This window comes from Rissa tridactyla, chromosome 10 (genome assembly GCF_028500815.1).
Source record: "Rissa tridactyla isolate bRisTri1 chromosome 10, bRisTri1.patW.cur.20221130, whole genome shotgun sequence".
Taxonomy (NCBI): domain Eukaryota; kingdom Metazoa; phylum Chordata; class Aves; order Charadriiformes; family Laridae; genus Rissa; species Rissa tridactyla.
Window position 1 is genome coordinate 5,233,814 of NC_071475.1, and position 19,319 is coordinate 5,253,132.

General features: G+C 47.1%; 2 protein-coding genes across 16 annotated transcripts in view; one reads left to right on the forward strand and one right to left on the reverse strand.

Annotated features, from left to right (window-relative positions):
• The window catches only part of SLC6A6 (solute carrier family 6 member 6), a 96,069-nt gene extending 87,678 nt beyond the window's left edge, over positions 1–8,391 (forward strand). For all 12 annotated transcript variants that reach the window (XM_054216373.1, XM_054216366.1, XM_054216367.1 and 9 more), the window contains one exon: positions 1,178–8,391. In XM_054216373.1, the coding sequence (XP_054072348.1) occupies positions 1,178–1,318 (141 nt within the window). In that variant the 3' untranslated portion in view covers positions 1,319–8,391. The remainder of the gene's footprint in view (positions 1–1,177) is intronic.
• A 2,952-nt stretch (positions 8,392–11,343) lies between these two features.
• GRIP2 (glutamate receptor interacting protein 2) overlaps positions 11,344–19,319 on the reverse strand; it is an 86,280-nt gene continuing 78,304 nt past the window's right edge. For 2 of the 4 annotated variants that reach the window (XM_054216562.1, XM_054216560.1), the window contains 4 exons: positions 17,944–18,180; positions 16,040–16,186; positions 13,666–13,746; positions 11,344–13,570 (listed from right to left, as the gene is read on the reverse strand). In XM_054216562.1, the coding sequence (XP_054072537.1) occupies positions 13,373–13,570; positions 13,666–13,746; positions 16,040–16,186; positions 17,944–18,180 (663 nt within the window). In that variant the 3' untranslated portion in view covers positions 11,344–13,372. The remainder of the gene's footprint in view (positions 13,571–13,665; positions 13,747–16,039; positions 16,187–17,943; positions 18,181–19,319) is intronic. The other 2 variants (XR_008468750.1, XM_054216561.1) reach the window with 2 other exon arrangements.

Genomic DNA, 19,319 nt, shown 5'->3' on the forward strand with positions numbered 1-19,319 from the left:
AGAGCTCTCTTCTCCAGCCCACAGAGACAAGGAAGCACCATCCTACAAATCACTGAGAAAACAAGAAAGAGAGAGAGAGATATCTGGGTCAAACCCAGCTGTCTAAGAGCTCGTTGAATTTCAGGGAAATTCAGATCCACCTGTGGATTGTGTGGCTCTAGGCCCTGGCGTTCACTCTGAGAGACTCTAAAAAAGTCAAACCCTCCTACAAGTGGGCTTCGCTTTTTAGCTTTTTAATTTTTTTTTTCTATTCCTAAGGAATCAAATCAAAACACTGGATCTTTGGAAAGCTTTGGGTCGGATTCAGACTTGACAGTGCGGATTCACTTGGGTTTGGATTTACAGGCAACCGCTCGCCCTTTGCACTTCAGCGCAGGCTCCCCTGGTTTGTTTTTCTTCCAGTGGAAAGTTTTTAGAGACTGGGCAAGCATGAAACTTAGCAATTCTCTTCTAAGGTTTCAGATTAGTTTTGTTTTTGCCTAATGAGACGGTCTTAAATGCAGCCTGGGTATTCTTGGAGGAGAAAGTGGGACACTTCGGGTTAGGAAAAAAGAGAGAATAGAATAAAAAAAAGAACATTTCCCAGAGCACAAACGCTTGCATTTGTTTTCCTCCAAGTGTTAATGGTCTTTTTCAGCCGTGGCCAGAGCATTTTCATGAGTGTTTATTTTCCTGCCTCATTGTCACCATCTATTGAGAGACAAGTCTAAAAGTAGCCAAAACACTCCTCAAAGACCATGTTAGGAAAGGAAAGAGAGTAAACACTGGTCAGATGCCATTTAGTTCTTCCTTTGTGAACTGAAACGTAGGAGAGAAGTTGCCACTTGGCAATGAACGGCTGGGCTGAAAGGCAGAGTTGTTTCTAAATGAGGCAGGAGAATGCACATAATTTGAGCAGCAGCTGCAGCGCTGACAGCCCAGCGTGCAGGATGCTGGATAATGCCGTGAATGCCCTCTCATGTCTGACTTGCTTGCGTCAAGTCGGGCTCTGCAGCTGAGCAAAAGTTGAACACGGTGCTCCTCAGCCCGGGTCCCCGGGTCCTTGCAGAGCCACGTGGCACATGCTTGTCTTTGACGGCCACCATCCCCACGTTCGGGTTGCCACGTCCTCCATCCTGCACATGGCGATGCAGGGGCCGCTTGGTCTTCTCACCTTTGCTTTTCTTCTTTCTTCCAGAGGATAAAAGCGGTGGCTGCCCCTAAGGAAGTGAATCGGTGGTCCAAAGAAACGGAGAGCGGCACCCCCTTCTGCCCCAATGGAACTTCGAATGGCGGATTGATCAAGCCAACTCATATCATTGTGGAAACCATGATGTGAGCTCTCTCTGTGAGAGGATAAACCTGCTTTAACTGCCGTTTACTAACCATAGATTCTCATAGGACCAGGTTTACAGAGCTTTATATTTGCACTAGGATTTATTTTTATTTCTCACAGAGAAAGTTATTTTTTGTGTGTGTTTTTTTTTTAATATTTTGTAAGGTAATCACAGCAGATGTCTCTCTGTAGAGGGAGAGCTTTCATATCAGACTAGACATATTACAGGAATTTACTATTATTGGGTTTTTTTAAATATATATATCTTTATCTCTAAATATTATACACCTTACCACTTGAATTGATTGTCTTGCCAGCAATATATTCAAGTCTCAGAAAGCAATTTTAGGTGCTGGTATGGTTGGGAGCAGGGTGACCTACAGAACACACAAAAGGAGCTCTGTTGAGAGAGATGATTAAAAAAAAAAAAAAAAAGACGCTGTTTCAAGAGAATTTTCAAAGGTGTAGTATTTCCACCCTCTGGTTCGATTGTGGTAAACGACAGGCTTCAGGGTCACATTAGGGAAAGGGTACAGTTATGTTTAGCACAGCCCCTGAATAAAGATACAGCCGGGCAGCTGGAGCAGAGAGTTTGCGAGGGAGGCAGAGAGGTTGGGTGTGAAAAGCCTTGCGGCCGTCCCTCCCGAGCACGGCGCTGGGACCCTGTCACACAGAGGAGAGGAGGACTTTAGGAAGGCGTTTGCAGGATTTGGCATGGTTCACTTTTTTTTTTTTTCCTTTTTTTCTTTTTTTCTTTTTTTTTTTTTTAGTTTTTTGGATTCTGTTTTTTTTTAATTTACGTGAAATGCCTACTGTTTGTCCGTGAGCAGGGAGGTTGAGTACCTGCTCCTGAGTTTTCCAGCAAAGCATATTTTAGCGTGGTGGCACTGGTGTAAGCTTGAATTCTGCAAACGGGGAGAGGCAGCCTGTCCCTGGGGCAGCGGGGCCGGGCGCCCAGGGGCTGAGAGGGGAAGAGCAGCAGCTGCCCACAGCTCTTGGGGCTGGCGACTTGGGCTTGCTCATTTGTTTGCCTGCTGATCATTGGACTTTGCTTTCGGGCAGAAAAATAAAAGAATCCCTTGTGGACTCTGACCATCCAAAGGTGAACACAAACCGGGTCATCCCCGACAGGAGGAACAAAACCGCTCACCTACACCTGAGGTAGCTGGTGGTTATAACAGTCACGTTGTTAATAATAATAGTAACGAAGATAATAATATCACTCAGCAAACAGGTGCTTTTCATCCGTGTATCTCAAAAATGCTTTGACAAGTTCGATAAACAGGATTTGCTTTACTTATTTATTTGGGGGGGTGTGGGGGGGTTGGTTACTGTTGGGGGAACAGACGAAAGGATTACTTCCCTTGTCCCGTGTTACTAAATCGCAGCAGTGGACCTCAGGCCCCCGGTCTCCTTGCCCATCGTTGTGTTAAACTACAATTTTTATATTTTTTTTTAGGGGAAGTAGAGGGTAGCAGACATATTTATGAGGCTCATGAATCCTATCTGCTGAAGAAACAGGGCTTTTGGAATTTTAAGTTGAGACAAAGGGAACATGTAACACTGAAATGTTTGGTGTTTGGTCGGAAGGAATTGCGTACCGTTCCAGGTTAGACTGGGGAGCGAAGAGAAACCACTACAAGGAGTGTAAGCAATGGCGTTCCGCTTCGTGGGGGCCGGGTGGGTGTTTCCATGGGGAATCGCTCCCTGAAGACTGTTGAGAACATGGGCAAAAGCCTTTTTTCTTTTTTTTTTTTTTTTTTTTGTTTCTCGTAGAAAACAACTTGAGCAGGTTGTGCTGGGAACAGGTTCTCTGGCGAAACTCAGCCTTTTCTTTTGGGCATTGTGTTAGAGGGAGAGGGTTTTTTCTTCTTGTGATACCACAGTTAGGCTATTCAAAGGAATTTAGAGGAAATGCTTGATAAAAGCAGAGTTTGTATCTGCTTATTCTGCTGTCAGCTTAGTCTGTCAGGGCAGAGTTTGTCATTTGAACAGGAACATATCCAGTTCTTAACATTCCTACACAGTAGCTTTATTTTATTTTTTCTTGTCCCATGGGTTAACTGGCCGCGGCAGCACAAACACTTGTTGATTAGCTTGTTGGTTTTCCTGTAACAGAAAAGGGGTGATTTAAAACTAAGAGATGGACCAAAATAATCTAAAAAAAAAAAAAAAAAAAAAAAGGAAAAAGTGGCTGCATCTATAGCTTTCTAAATCTTTCTAGTTTGAATTTATACGTATTTTTGACATCAGATAGCTGAGTTGCAGCAACAAAACCAGCCACGGCAGAATTGCTTTTGTTTTCTTTTTCTGGTTGCTGTATTACGAGAGTTATAAATGAAACTTTTCCACAGCCAGAGATGGCAAACATTTAATGACACCTGCTGGGCCAGTGGCAACGGCCAGCCGAAGGTCACTGGAGGAGTTCTGTGAGCCAGTGGGTGTCATCAAATGTGCCTAAAACAAAGAAACGTGCATACAGCTGATTATTTTTTTTTAATAGCCTTTAACCATAAGAGGCAAGGAAATGTAATCAACGATAACTCTCTTGGCAGGCTTCAGCTTGGACCCTCATTTTTGAGTTACAGTTAGCATCTGCAGTAAGCAGGCGCGCTTGCCTGGGTGAAGAGGGAGTAGCAGGTGGGGGGGGGGGGTCGCCTGAATTAATGGTTTCTGTGAGTGCAGATGAAACACTGATGCTTGGTTTATATATATTTTTTTTTAATTATATACATTGTCATACAACTGCGTTTGAGATGTAGTTTGCACGTCACTTCCGTGCTCTAGAGCTGAGACAAGCTTTAGTTAGGGATAAAAATGGTTTGGCTACATCAGAGACGTCTCCAGCGAGTCAGCTGGGTGTTCAGCCAGCTCCCACCTTGCGGAGAGCGTCTTTGCGCGGGGAACCAGAGGGTTAATACTACACCTTTTGAAGTACAACTACTAGAGAACTAGAACCCAGCCCCATTTCGATATAAACTGTGCCATTCAAATCAGTCGCTTCCATGTACCGAGTGAAAGTGTCTCGCACATATGCAACAACCTCGTTGAAGCGTTCTCTCTGTCAACTTCTCCGGCCCCGCCGTGCTCTTCAGCGTGACTGCGAGGGAGGGCTGGGGCTCGCGAAGAGCTAAGAAATTATTGTTTCTGGAAAACAGTTGCCCTCTTCCCTCCCCTCCAAAAAATATGTGCAATTAATTCTTCTTGTTTTAGCTGGGGTTTGAGTTCCAATGAGCACACTCACATTTTTACAGTTTGGGGTTTTTTTCCTGACACTTTTATCAGATTTCTGAAATTTTCTTGGTGATAAATTTGTGTTTCAACATGATCCTCTGCCAAATTTATTAAAAAGTAACTTTTAAAAAAGTCTGTGTTTTCTACCTATTCCTGACTGCAAATACAACTGATTTTGTTTTTCCTAATTTAATTGTTTAAACGCTTGTGACCTGTTTTACCTGTTTTATGTAAATGAGGAACTCATTAAAAATATCATGACTAGTCATAGATGAACTGGTTTGGATCCAGGGGAAACTCAGTGCAGTTTTGGCACGAGATCTTTAGAACCAGGTCTCTGATTTTTAAAACCAGAATAAAACAAGACAAACGCCCCCCACCTTTTCGTATTTCATGTACTTTTGTATTCATGGGTTCTTCTGGGCTTGAAAACGGCAGATTTTTAGCAGTATTTATTTCCAGCTGAGCTGAAATCAAGAGATAACTAGAAATGTAAAGGGGAATATTTACCCCACGAGGTTCTCCAGCCTGTTTCTTGTTTTTCTCAATTTTCCAAACTTTTTCAGTTCACCTGTCACTAGTTATGATCTCACCGAATGGGCATCTATCGTAAGGGACTTTACCAGTAGTCTGTATTTCAGTATTTAAACAGTATGATTTCATAAATAGAACTGGTTTTTATTGTTGTTGTTGTTGTTATTGTTCTCATTTTCCTTCTCATTCATAGCTTTCCTTTTCGTCTGGTCCAAACAGATCCACACATTTAGAAAAGTCCTTTTTAAAATGTGAGATAGTAGGTCCGCAATGGATTTGTTCTTGTGTTGTAAATGAAAATACAAAAGCCTGGCGGCTGCCTTTTTGCCATCTGGAAGAACGCTGGTGGTCACCCTGCAGCAGCAGTGCAGCTCCTGGAGCGGAGGGGAGTTAGGAATGGTCTGCTGAAACAGCTCAGCAAAACTGATTTTCGCTGCTGTTCTTGGGGAGAGGAGGAAAAAAGGAAAAATTTTTAAAAAAAAACAACAACAAGGGTGCAGCCTTATGGTTGCTGTAACACAAAAAAAACCCCACCCCAACAACTATCACCATCAACGTAGCATCTTCTGCAGATGTTTTCGGTCCTGTGCGCATCCTCCTTTCTCGACTGCAGATACTCCTGGTTCCTCTTCTCTGTCTCAGCATTAGACAAGTCGAGTAGATCTGAAGACACATGGACATTTCCATTCGAAAGGCCTTGTACAAGTCTCCTCCCAGCCTGCTTGTATTTGCTAAGGAGACCTACAGTTTTGGTGAGGTTGGGCTTGTCACACTTGGGTTCAAAGCTCCCACTTGTTGCATCAGTGGCGAAACTCCATCTGTGGGAGAAGGATTTGAACGTTTTTGAGTAACTGATTATGAGCTTCCACGTCTTGTGGTCACTGCAGGATCACTCATGGAGGCATAATGTATATAAAATGTTAATAAGCTGTGTATTGAATGGAGTGGACAAGTTAGTTAAGCAGCTCAAGTACACTTGGAAGAAAGATGACCTTGACATCATTTCCAGGAGATTCAATGGAAGTTGCTCACTTTCAGTAGGAAAAAAAAAAAAAACCTACCTGTGGTTAAATAGACTAGTAGATGAAATCTTTGACCCTCGTATGCATGCACACAATATTGTGGGGACATTGCTTTTATTCCTCGGCTGCAAATCGCGTATGTAAGTCCTATGGTGCTGTTTAGGATGAGGAGTGAGAAGGCCAGTCCTAAATTGGGGGTGGTGAAAGAGGGAAAGTAATGACAAAATCCTGGACTGTGGCCCCTCCAAGGAAGCCTTGAGGTTGGACTTGAAAACTCTCCTGGCTCCTTGTAGGCGCCACATGGCTCCTGGTATGGGAGGCTGGGTGTGGTGTGGCTTCAGGTAGCTGCCTTGGACTTGTTTTCTCCAAAATCAGCATCCAAAGCCTTGTGGTTGGGATTGACAGGTAGTTGTGTATTTGTGTATTTGCATGAGCCAAGGTCAGGAACTGTCAGACCCTTGTAGCTCTTGTAAATCAAAGATAAACTTAACGAAAAAAGTATTCGGTTGATTTGGTGACATATGAAGCCCAAAAAAACCCCCATGAACCGGTGCAAGAAAGGCTCCCCGAGCTCCACACTTTGGTCACAAAAATTTTCTGTCGGTATCAATGGCCAATTTGAGTTTACAAGAAAGTTTGATCAAGCAAGACTTGTGTATAACCAGCATTGGCCCCAGCTGGAAAAACTGCCCGGTCCGGCCCTGCACCCTCCACCGGATCATGGCTCTTTCTGCCAGCCCAAAATAAACCTGTACACAGACAATGCCTCTCCGCTTTAAAAAATAAATAAATCTGAATTTGTTTGTTTCTATTAAAAAAATAAACAGAAACGGTCCATTTTTGCGTGTTTCTTTCCAGTTGTCATTGCGAAACGGTGATTTTTAATTTACACGAGCAGAAAAAGCTTCGGGCGCCATTTGACCAAAAAAAAAAAAAAAAAAAAAAAAAAAGGCAAGCTTGAAATTTTGCAGATTGAAAGCCTTAAGAAAACTAATTGCCCCCCTCCCCCCCATCCCCATCGAAGGTGGAAAAGTTTAGTGAGAGGGCTTGCAACTGGAAAAGTGCCAACAACCTTGCTGGACCGTTGCATGGTAGCGCAGACGTGGCCTTTTTGTATCCCTGCGGCGTCTTAATTTGAAATAATCAGTAACTGTGTCAGAATTGAATTGCCGCGAGCTTTACACAGCTCCGAGCTCTAGGAGCAAAGCAAATAGAAGACATTTTTAGAAAGGAGCGAGTTTCTGGAAGCTTCCTCCCTGGGGCTTGGGCTCGGAGGCGCGCAGCAGGACAGTGCTGCTCTAGGTCCTGTTTGCAGCACAGGGAGAATGTGGCCCGACTTGAAAAAGCGAAAGAAATAATGGGGAAAAATAGAGTTTTAAAAAAAAAGTGAAACTTGATTATGCTAAGGAAGTATACATGTGTGCTTTTGTGTGCCTGCATATGTGGGGGAAGGCTTTGGTCCTGTAGCGTAGTACATGTTAGCATGCTACATATTTTTTTCTGAATCTATCTGTTTCTGCAGTTGAGATGTTAAAAAGATTTGAAAAATTTTTTTTCTCAATATCTAAAGAAAAATAAAAAAAAAAATGAGAACAGTGGCAAAATCATGTTGAGAGGCTGGAAAAAAAAAAAAAAAAAAAAAAAAAAATCCTGAGGGGGCAAATTGAGTTTGATTGTCATCTGCTCCTGTCCTGGAAGCCAGCGATGGCCTCTCAGCATTGCAGCATCCCAGTACTGTTCCGAAGTGCTCGTCGTTCAATAGGGTGTTGTTTTTTCTCCAGTGTAATGTTGTGATTATTACCTGATAACGTTGCCAGGGACTTCACGGTATAAGAGGTGGTCCATCTTGTTTGATGTATTTGGCTAAAAAACAGTGGTGGTTTTTTTTTATTATTATTATTTAAATTCCTAGCAACTGTGACTACAGTAACGTGATGAGTAGCACATACAGCAAGGAGGCGGCGTCGACAACGGCCTCCTTAAAAATGCCATCTGAACTTTTTTTAAAAAAAAAAACCTTAAAAATATTTTTAAAACATTTTAAAACATTTTTTGTGTGTTCCAAAAACGGAATATTTGTATTTGGGAAAAAAAAAATATCCTGGAGTGTAATTTAATCCTAAAAACCCTAGCCTTTGTGTATATGGTAAATGTTTGTATTTTGCAGTTTCTGTTTTGCTTTTTAGATAAATAAAATGTATATGGATATTTTTAAGTCATCTTTGCTTTTTTAGATGAGTTTGTAATCACCTTATAACTGAAAATAAAACTTTCCTTTATAAACCAGCTATGCTTTTGGATGCTTTTTTGGGGTCTTTGAGTAGTTCGGTTCTTCCTTTAAACCTATTATTTATTCTGGGGTTGTTGCTTTGGTGTTTTGGGGTTTTTTTGTCCTTATAAAATATCCCATTTATACATATGCCCAGCTCGCTGAGCTGCTTGAGCCCGCTCACTGTCCGACCTCATGTCTGTCGTGGTTTCGCCCTGGTTGGCAGCTCAGGCCCTTGCAGCCGCCCATTCACCCCCTCGCCCAGTGAGATGGGGAGAGAATCGGAAGGGTAAAAGAGCAAAAATTCGTGGGTTGGGATACAGACAATTTAATAATTTAAAAAAAAAAAAAAAGGAGGAAAGAAAAAAAAACAACAAACCACGCAGCAAAGAGGGAAAAGGAAAAAAAAAAAAAAACAAAAACAAAACCAAAAAAAGTCATGTAAAAGAAAACAATTTTTCACCAGGCCCAGACCGATGCCCAGCCAGTCCCTGAGCAGGGGCCGCCCCTGCCCACCTCCACCCTCCCGGGCTGTATTTCGGCGCACCCCCATCGTATAACTGTGGGATGTCCCTTTGGTCACTTGGGGGCCAGCAGTCCAGGCTGTGTCCCCCCCCCAATATCCTGTGTATCGCCAGCCTTTTGCTGGAGGGCGCCGTGAGCAGCAGCAAAGCCGTTGATGCTGCGTAAGCGCTGCTCAGCAAGAGCGGAACCATCCCTGGGTCAGCAGCCGCAGGTCGGATTGCTGGGCTGTGTGGTTGGTGGGTTTTGGGGTTTTGGGGTTTTGGTTTTTTTTCCTCCTTCAGCAATGACTTTGGCTGAGCATGAAGAAGGGTCAGTGGGGTGCAAACCCACATTGGTTTAATCTTACTTCACTGCTGCTTTTTTTCCTCATTTTGACTCTTCACCAAGGTCAGCTGGGCATGTGCTGAGCCTTCCAAAGCCATTAGAAAGTAGATTTTTATTTTTGGGGGCTTTTGTTTTTTCTTTTTTTGCTGTGCCCTCCATTTCCCCTCTTTTTTCTTTTCTTTCTCCTTGCAGACACAGGCTTTCCTTGGCCCCTTCACCGGGGCACAGGGAGATGAGCGCAGCTTTACGAGTGACTGCTGGGGAGCTCTTGCCCTTGGCCTGAGTCACCCCAACTCAGCCCATCCCAGGGCATTGCCCACTGTTGTCTGCGCCGTCTTTGCTTCGGTGCATCACTACCATGGGGGTTCAAATACACCAGAAAAGTCCAATAGGAAGAAAAATAAACAAATGGGAAAAACAAAACAAAACAAAACAAAACAAAACAAAAACCCAAACATTTATTTTCCTGGCGTAAGGGACTGGTCATTTAAGGCTCACCGATGGCCTTTCCTTAAGTCCTGAGTTGAGGCACAGAAAGAAAAAAAAAACCTGCACGTGGGTGGCTGCCACTTGTGAAAAGTAAAGCTGCTCAGCATTCGTGCATCAGGTCCTGATCACTGCTGAGGCTCCAGCGCCCCACACCCAGGATTTGCCCCACAGCTGGCTTCATTTGGGTGTTTTCGTATGTTTTGGGGTTTTTTGGGTTTTTTTTGGCTTGGTTTGTTGTTTTGCTGGGCAAGATTTGAGGACTTTGGCAGGGATTTCTCCTCCCATCGGTGAAGCCTGCAATGCCTGCGCCGAGCAGCCTGATACTGGCACAGACAGCAACTGCAACGTGTCTCAGGTTAAAATAAAATATGTAATTTTAAAAGCCACTACGTGCCACAAGCTGCTGCCATGGGGCTTCATGTACCTGCCATGGGCGGCCACCACTGGCCTGTGGCAGCAGCCACCTCCCTCAGCCGAGGTCCACGGGACGCAAGGTGACACTAGCGGGAGGACACGCTGCCCACCGAGGCGCCGCATACCAGGGGAGCAGCACTGTGCTAACCTTTTCCCTGGTGTACGCACCGAAACCCCGTTGGTCACGTTGCTCCGGCGCTCGTTCAACCTGCCGTTGCCCCAGCGCCTCGGCTGGCTCCGCGCGGCTTCGGCAAGTCCCCGGTGCCAAATGTGTGAAGGGCCTTGTTCTGAAGTCTGCACCCCAGGAGGGTGGCCAGAGATGGCAGATAAGGCTTGTTTACGTGGCAATGATTCCCCAGGCTTAACCAGGAGCATTTCCATACCACGCTCGGTCTCCGAAAATTCCTGCGTTACCCACTTGATCACGAAGGGTTGCAAAACCCAGCTCACCCTTTCCTTGCTGGTGAGCAGAGATTCCCTATGGCCTTATCCAGGGAGCATCCCAGCTGTGCCTCCCACACTGGGAGTGTAGGGGTGCCCCAAACCCCTTTGGAGGAGCAAAGGAAAGAAATCCTCACCGTAGGGAGACAAGGAACTACGTTCTGGGCTCGCAGCAGTCATCTCTTTGGATGTCTGGTTTCAGAGGTGGGATAATTTGGGGACCACAGTGCAGCTCCCCAAGGAACCCCACTAGAGCCACGGGGTGCTGAGCACCAGACGGGACACCTCCTGCCTCATCATCCTACAGCAGCTTCCTAACCCATCCCCAGGGAGTAACCGCAGCTTTGCAAACGCTGCCACAGCCACGGCGCGGCCGCCATGTGATTTGCTGAACCAGTGTTTGGTCACGCAGTAGCCCAGGTTTAACCCAAGAGGATTTCCAGTGTGGCCAAGCGAAGCTGTAAAGGATGCTGTAACCACGGGCACGGGCATCTCCAGCTCTTACTGCAAAGAGCTACGGCAAAAGCGCCTCCATGTCCACAGGGAGAGAAGCGACCCCACTCCCCCTGCCAGACGCTGGCAAGGGGCAACCCCAGCCCGACACTGGTAGCCCTACAAGCAGTGGCCCTCCCAGCAAAACGCCCTGTGTGCCCTCCCGCCTTGACCTTCGAGGCGTCTCCTAACTGGGGGGTCCTCTGGCAAGTTAAAATAGGGCTGGAAGCAGAGTGTTGCATCACTATTGTCCTCCAGCAGAAAGAGACATGAACCAAATCAAACGCATTTCATTTGCTTTTATTTAATTAAAAAAAAAAAAGAAGTCAAAGTCATTGCAATCCCATTTAAATACAGAGATTTACAAATAGGTCCAAAACAGGACTAAAATATTCTTTGAAATGCTGTACTTTTAAATATTGTGCTTTCATAGATACATAAGAAAATTAGCATATAAAAATACTTTACAAGGAATACACTCTAATATATGGATAAAAATACACATTTAAGTAATGCATTTCATCTTCATCTCATTCAAAATGCATAGGAAGGGATACGAGGACCAAATTTTTCTTCCCTCTTTTTTTAATTTTTTTTTTTTTATTTTTAAAGCCTTTAATAAAAGTCTTCATTAAAAACCCTAGGAGAAGCCCCAGTGAGCTTCCGCTGCTCAGAATATTGCATATAAAAACACTTTCGGCTGCACTGTCGATGCTCCACAGTATCAATTATGGCACATTACCTAGTTGTGGCAGCAATGGTGTGGGGTATTGCATACTCGAAGAGAAAATGGCTACAACGACAAAAGAGCTGGATGGGGCCGGGCACGCGTCTGGAAGGAACACCCTGGTACACTGCGCTATCGCAGAGCGACAGAGGCGCAAAGCGGCTCGGGGACAGACGGTGGGGGGACGAGTCCCGGCTCAGCAAAGCAACAAACGGGAGCGGTACGTGCACCCGACCCCCTACGCGCATCACCGCACGCAGGCGGTGATGGAGGAACCGGGGCGGTGGGCGCCGGGGCTGCGGTGTCCGACCGAGCCACCTCCTTGTCTCCGCCGTGCCCGAGCCCTCCCGGGGAAAGCGATGCCAGGCTCACGCCACCACTGGGACATGAACATCATCATAAAGTGCTAATACGTGAAACGTGGCAGGCGGACGAGGAAACCGACGCGAACACCACAGCCCCTCTTCCCCGCGGGGCCGGGGGCTCTCGGAGGGAGGGGAGCGACACGGGGCGCCATGCTTGCAAAGCCACGGGAAGGCCAGCGACAGGTGAAGGCGGGGGGCCGGGGGCGAGCAGCCGAACCCGCCCGGGCACACACACAGCGCTCAGCCCGGGCAGGACACAGGGGACACAACCTCCATCTAACGAAGGGCTTCTCACGCCACTGCCTGACGGGAGACGACAAGGTTTTATTAACTCAAAACGTCAGGGACAGCCCTGGGAAGATTCGCTATTCTGCTATTTACTTGCGGGCACAGGCCAGGTTTGCAAGCGCGAGATCTCCGTAAAGCCCAGACAAACAAGGTGGCTGGGGATTTGGGCAGGTATTCAAGGCCTTTAGCCTTGGGTCCAGCCTTCTGCTCTGTAGTAACTACTCCAGCACAGGCAACGGCATTGCTCACGGAATCCATGGCGAGACGCGGCGCCTCATCCCACCGCAGGGCGAGAGCCAGGCCTGGCCGGGAGCGCGGACGGAGCTGGCAGGAGGCAGCTGCAAACACCGATTTTTTGAGCAGGAATTGCATCTACCCACGCTCAAGGACAGTTTGAAATGTCTTTTAAACAGGGCTCTCCACAGCCCTGCACTGGGAGCGCAAGGGGCTGCGGAAATCAACTTATCAGGAGTGTCTGAAGGACGGAGCTGGGCACAACAGAAAAGGAAAGGAGTTTCAGTCTCGCTGTATGCGATTAATCGAGCAAACGAGTAACATAATAGCACCATGTGTATTTATAGGATGGCCAAGGCCGTCAGGGTGAGGAGGATGTCGGAAGCAGGACCCCGTGCACCCCGAGGGCCGGGGTGCAGGGGGATGCCCTGCCATGGGGGATGGCTGTGGATGCTCCTTCCTCCCGTCGGCAGCTCGCCCCATCTCCAGCACTGCCGGCGGCCCGAGATGCGCATCCATCTCCGAACCTTCCCAGCAATATTTGGCGGTCTCCAGGCTCACTGAAGACGCACCTCCCCACTTGCAGGTTATGGTACACACAGCGTTTACAAATAACCAGTGCAAAAAACAGGAAAAACACCCCAAATACCACAACGGCTCAGCAGAGGCCCCGGGCACTGCCTGCTCTACTCCCGCTGCTCAGAGGGTCTGGACGCTCGCCTTGACCTCGGCGCCGTGGGCCACCTGCGCCGGCAGCTCTCTGTTCCCCTCCGGGGGAGCGTTGGCAGCCGGTGCCAAGGGGTTTCGGCTAATCACCAGGTCCAGCTTATCTCCAGCCTCCGAAATCAGGGGAACAGCCAGACAGCAGTCAAAGTCTCTCGTTCGGATGCGGTTTACCTGCCGGGATGGAATTTAGGACATGCCATGGGGAGGGACGACAGAAAGACCATGTTTGTTAGTCAGAAAAGGCAAGGTCGGTGCTAAACCCACACCTGTGAAAACACACAACTCTTGGGGGTCCCTGATTCCGGGTTCGGAGCGGAGCAGAGCGGGCTGAGCACGTCCTTGCCTAGCTGAGAAATGACACAGTAAAATGGCAGAGGAAGGTAAAAAAAGTCTGGATAACCCCCTGACCCCCCGGTGTCTGGGGCAGTATTACAAGTACTAAACACTGCAGGGCCCAACACCCGTTCTCCAGTTCAAGCCTGTAGGAGAAAGGTTGCCATTTTCCATTATATTTTTGCCATCATGGCTTTTACTGGCCTTAAATTTGTGACATGGGGTATTCAGCGCCTAGAAAACAAATACCGCTCAGACCCTGAGGCTTCTGCCAACCGTTTTCCAGCTCAGACAGCAGTAAATTGAGACTATACTGAACAATTTCGGCTTCTTCTCTCCCCATTTACATCCTTCATTTCAGAGGAGTCTGGATGCATTTCACGTGGGCTCAGAAGGCAAATTCTCTCTGCAGGATTCAGCAGTGAAAGCACTTTTACTGCTGTCTCTTGCAGACCTTCAAGCACATTTCTAGGCTGGGTCACCTGCAAGAACCACCCCACCTCTCTCGCCTACAGCTACCAGAGCACCTGGGCTTGATGCCGCGACAGGTCTGGGATGGAGGGGGGCTGGCAAACGGCACAGGGAGGGGAAAGCAGGGAAAGGAGAAAGGAATTTCCCACCCACCTCTGGAGCAAAAATAACCCCTGGGGCCAAGCGTTGCTTTCTTCTCTGGGTAAGGGCTGGATGAGTCCATGCAACCCTTCCATCCAAACCCCTTTCCCAGCATTAATACATGCTCATGGAGCTGGGCTCTGTGATGGTAGTAGCGTCCCCCTGCCCTAGCTGGTCCACACAGTTGACCCCAATACTGCGCCTTAGAGCATAGTAACTAAGGACAATTTCTAGACCACACGTGGACAAGAAGAGACAAGCCAGGAGCTTGCTCTGCCTTTCCTCTATGCCAGCCAGGCAGTTCCACTGCCGAAATGCCACTCCTGCGATGCCGTGCCCCAGCTAATCCATCCAGCCGAGAGGGTCTGTTACAGCAGGGACGAGGTGTTTTGCTGGCCTTCGGGCACATCACCGTGCCCATAATCAGCAGCACTGCGACGCGTCCTCAGCAACGCACCTCTGCACTTCTTGAGGGGAGTTGCCTGTCGTAGGTCTGCAATCCCTCACTCACAACTCCATATGTCAACGCGACGGCAATCGCCTCGTCTTCTTGTAGGTGTAAGCCGCGCAGCACAGCATGGGGAAGAAGGGTGTCGAAAGTCTCCACGCCACTCTGTTTAGGATTTTGGGCACACCTCCCAGAGCAGTTGGCACTTGCAAAAAGCGACACATCCAACATTCAACAGAAAGGCAGCCCAGAGCCTAATTAGCTTCTTGTTCATTCTTGCACCATCTTTTATTTGAAGCCGAGAAGGAATAATTGTATAGCAGCCAACTGGCTAGAGACCATAACAAGCTTAAACAAGGCTCCTCACAGCGCTGCCAGTTCTCCAGTTACCTGATGTACATAATATATTGGCTCTAATCCTACTGCTAACAACCCCCGCCTAAAAATTAGTAAAACTAAACATCTTTCTGGGTGTTTCCAAATATGGTCACAATATCTGCATTTCCAAATGGTGGCAATTTCTCCATCAGGGTTGCACTTTCTCAGTTGCTGTTTGAGTTGCCCCAAAGCTAAAATAGTTGGTTTTCATCCACATAAAGCTCCTCTCCAATCTCCAAAACTCACCACGCTCTTACTGTCCTTCTGGTAGGCAGATATGCCCAGGTCACACTTGTTACAGACTGCGCTTTTGACCAGAGTTTTTGTTCTGTTTCTGCAACAGCTATTTCAGATCAAGTATCTTTCAAAAAAAAAAAATCCATGAAAAACACTTTGCTTGAAGGATGTGTTTCCTAGAAAACTTTTAGTTGTCAAAGGCATGCACAGAACTTCATGAACGCTACTTGACTCCACACGGGGCTTCGCAGGAACACATAGTGGTCAACACAGTCTAGTTCATCCAAAAATCACCCTCTCACGTAGTAGGAAAAGGACTGAGGGGGAGGAGAGGAAGCAACACAGCTTTTTGGTTGTTTTGAGCTGCCCAAGATCAAAAAGGCCAGTGCCAGGACAAGCTGTGTACTGGAACTGGTGTAACCTAGGGGTACCACCTGGGGGTACTACCTAGTGATTTCTCATTATAAAACACAGGTCTCATTCAGTGCTTGGTGGCTAAGAGCTCACCTAGTTGGCTAACTATTACCTTTCATCAAAGTTAGTGCTGCCATGGATGGGTCTCACTTCTCTCTTCCTCTCAGCCACTCATTCACTCCGTCCCAGCCTCCAGAACTGCATTTTGCATTTATTACCTGAAGCACTCTGTCATATGGCTTGAGGCCACACTGATCTGCTGGCCCATCCGGACGGACCATATTTACATAGACACCTTTTTCTAACAGGCCATCCGACACACTGAATCCAAAGTCTTCACTCTCCGGGTCTTTGTGGAGTGTCATCTGGAGAGGCAGAAACAGAAAACACACGTTTTAATGCAGCAGAGGAAGGCAGAGATGTACAGGGTTGGCAGGATAGGAATAACATAGGTAATGTGTGTGGACCTACAGCAATTCTGCTCTCGGTCTCCTGGGCAGATTTTTCTTAGCCTGGGCAGCTAAAACAGATTGTGCCTTATTTACCAGAGACCACCATCTCAGGTAGATCGCATGGAGAAGTGCTTTGGTGACAGGCATACAACCAGCCACACCACAGTCCCTCTCCCTTGGGTGTGGAAGGAAACACCAGCAGTGCAATACAGGCAGCTGCCGTATTTCACCCAAAGAGCAACGAAGCGAGTGTTAATAATGGAGCGTCCCCTTCCCCGGCCCAGATTACGCTGTGCATCCTCTGCATGTGCCAGACCGCACATGAAAAATCAACATGTTCACACGGAATTTTCAATGTAGTGTGTCAAATGTGAAGACAGCTCGTTTTTAATACATCACTCAGCAGGAACATCTCGACTTCTCCATACTATTCGCAAGTTCTTTTCAGAAAATTCATATCAGGAAGTGCTGACATACTGAGGACAAGAAATGGGTAACCTCATCGCCCTTCCCTTGAGCACATCACACTTTGGCCTCGTCTAAAGGAGGAGTGCACGGCTGGAAGTGTCTCTTGCCACGGGGTAACACTGGGAGCCAGGGACAACTGATTCCCCAACACCACAATCTCCCGTTTGCCTCCTATGAACTGGGAGTGCATCTCTACCATGAGGCTCTAACTCCATCACTGTGCTCTCAGCTGGATGAGCCTCATGGATGTGCGGCCCTTGGGAAGGACAGTGCCCAGGATGATGCACAGGAGCAGCCCGCCTGGCCTCAACCTCAGCTCCAAACACAGCCAACACCAGATGCTCCAGCGGAATGAAGAGTCACCCTGTACCATGCCTAATTACACATCTCTCCTCCTTCAGGTACAAAGGAGTTTTATTTAAAGACACATTCGCCATGCCCTGAAGGACAAGAGCAGATCAAACGTGAAAAAGTTGTTTTTTCCAGCTACCATAACTGCAGGTTGCATTCTAATGTCACACTAGGAAAGAAAAAGGCAATCAAATTTTTTGAAACCTCTCCAGCTCTCTTCCCTGCTTGCATTCTGCATCAGCAGCTTCTACAGTTAATTACTTTTTCTAATTACTGTTGCCTTGCATCATGCTTAAACTGGCTACATTCAGCTGGGCACTGAATTCAAACAAGTATCCCATCGCTGTGTCCTATCATTTGCACCCCTTCAGGAAAGTCTGGGGGTGGAGTGGAAGGGGTGGGAAAAGAAGTTCTTTATAAGTTTTTACAAGTTATTTTTTATATGAAAAGTGGCCTACTGAATGGAGTGTGCCACTGGAAAAGGGTTGATGGGTCTCCATGGGGCCATACTTCGAGTTCTCTGACTTGTATCCGTAGCACCAATTAATGAGCTAAAGAACACTGGGACCGGGAAATCTCACACAATAAAGGAAAACAGCAAAGCGCAGGTTTGAACCCTGCTGAAGTGTGGCAGCTAAATCCCGTTACTCTTCTGAGGAGGCCCCTTGGTCTTAATCGGACCCTCTGGAAACCTTTGCTGCAGCCCTTGGTGGGGGCCAGCTTTAACAAGGAACATTTTCTGGGGGTCCCTCTGAACAAAGGAGATTTTCTACAAGATCGCAAAGCTTCTACAGCTTTAACCACTGAGGTACCACAGTGCCGCAGCCAGACCGACTCTTGGCAGCACAGACCTTGTGAAATTCGAGAGGGGTAGGAGACATGATTTCCTGCATCTCCTTCTCAATCTTCTTCATGTCCAGGTTCCTCTCGTTCTTCTTAGCAGGGGAGCTGCTGCCCTCAGTCTGTCCGTCACCACAGCTGGAGTTTGCTTTCCTCAATGGGCTCAGTCCCGATGGGTTGACAGAGTCCAGGAGCAGCTTGCTGCCCTCCAGGCCCAGGTTGTGCACGCTCCCTGTCATGATGGATGCCTGTAGGGCAAGGGCACAAAGTCACTCTGCTGAGCCAGCAGCAGGAGGAGATGGATCACACGGCAGCAACAGGGGAGCACGCAAGCGGCACAAACAACAGAGGGGCACCCTTGTTCTCATTAATCAGAAGATAAGTACCAAGACGCTCTTCCAGTGAGCTATAAAAGCCATTTCCAGATCTCAGGAGCCTGCTGCCAGATATATTGCTGACCTGCTGTGTGCTCTCCACCCCCACCCCAACATGAAGCTTTATCTCAGAAGGAAGCACTGGTGAAGCACCTCCTTGCTTTTTGATGACCCCTTCTACACAAACAGGGCCAGGCAGGCCTCATCTTGTGCAGGAACCTTCTTGGTAGTCAAGAAGGATAAACATCCCCATTTCAGGAGGTTCCCAGAGGAACCAGCGTCTGCCTGGCTCTCCAGCCTAGCCCTGCAGGCTGCAGCTCACCATCAGCATTGCACGGTGCTGGCAATGGCCCAGAGAAGTCGATACTTGGGACTCCACTGAGGCCAATTCAGCAGAGAAATTAGGATTTTATCTGTCAGTAAATGGGAGCTGTCACCAAGCAAAACTGGGTTAAAAATATGAAATTAAGTAGTGTTTAAGCCTGGTCATCCTTGATGGCATCCATTAAAAAATGCCCCTAAGTAGATTCTACTCCATTTGGCAATGCTTTTCACTAATGAGATTACATTGATCAAAGCTAACGAAGGAGTCAAGAATCCAGTCTGTGGAACCTCAACTGGCTCCAGGTCACAGAGTCCATTTAAACGGCATAATGAAAACTGTCATTTCAAAGTTCAGGCTCCAAGGGTCTGCAGTCCCATTAAATGTCAAAAGGTAGAAGAAAGAAAAGGAAAGGTAGGGAGCAGATAACAAAATTCTGCAATGTTAAATGCGGCAAGTCAAAGAGCAATTGCTCCTGTGCACAGGGGAAATGTCGTCTGACTAAATCTCTAATCAAGGCCCTCCAGCTCTTTGCTCCAAGCTGGAACAAAGGCAAATAAAGCAAATTCTGGTAGCAGTGTAAAAATGCCAGCCCCACCCACACTATCCCAAATAGGGATGGAAAAAATACAGAAAACCTTTTAGCTTTGTACTTTTCAGGTCTTCACAAAAAAAAAAAAAAGACTCAATC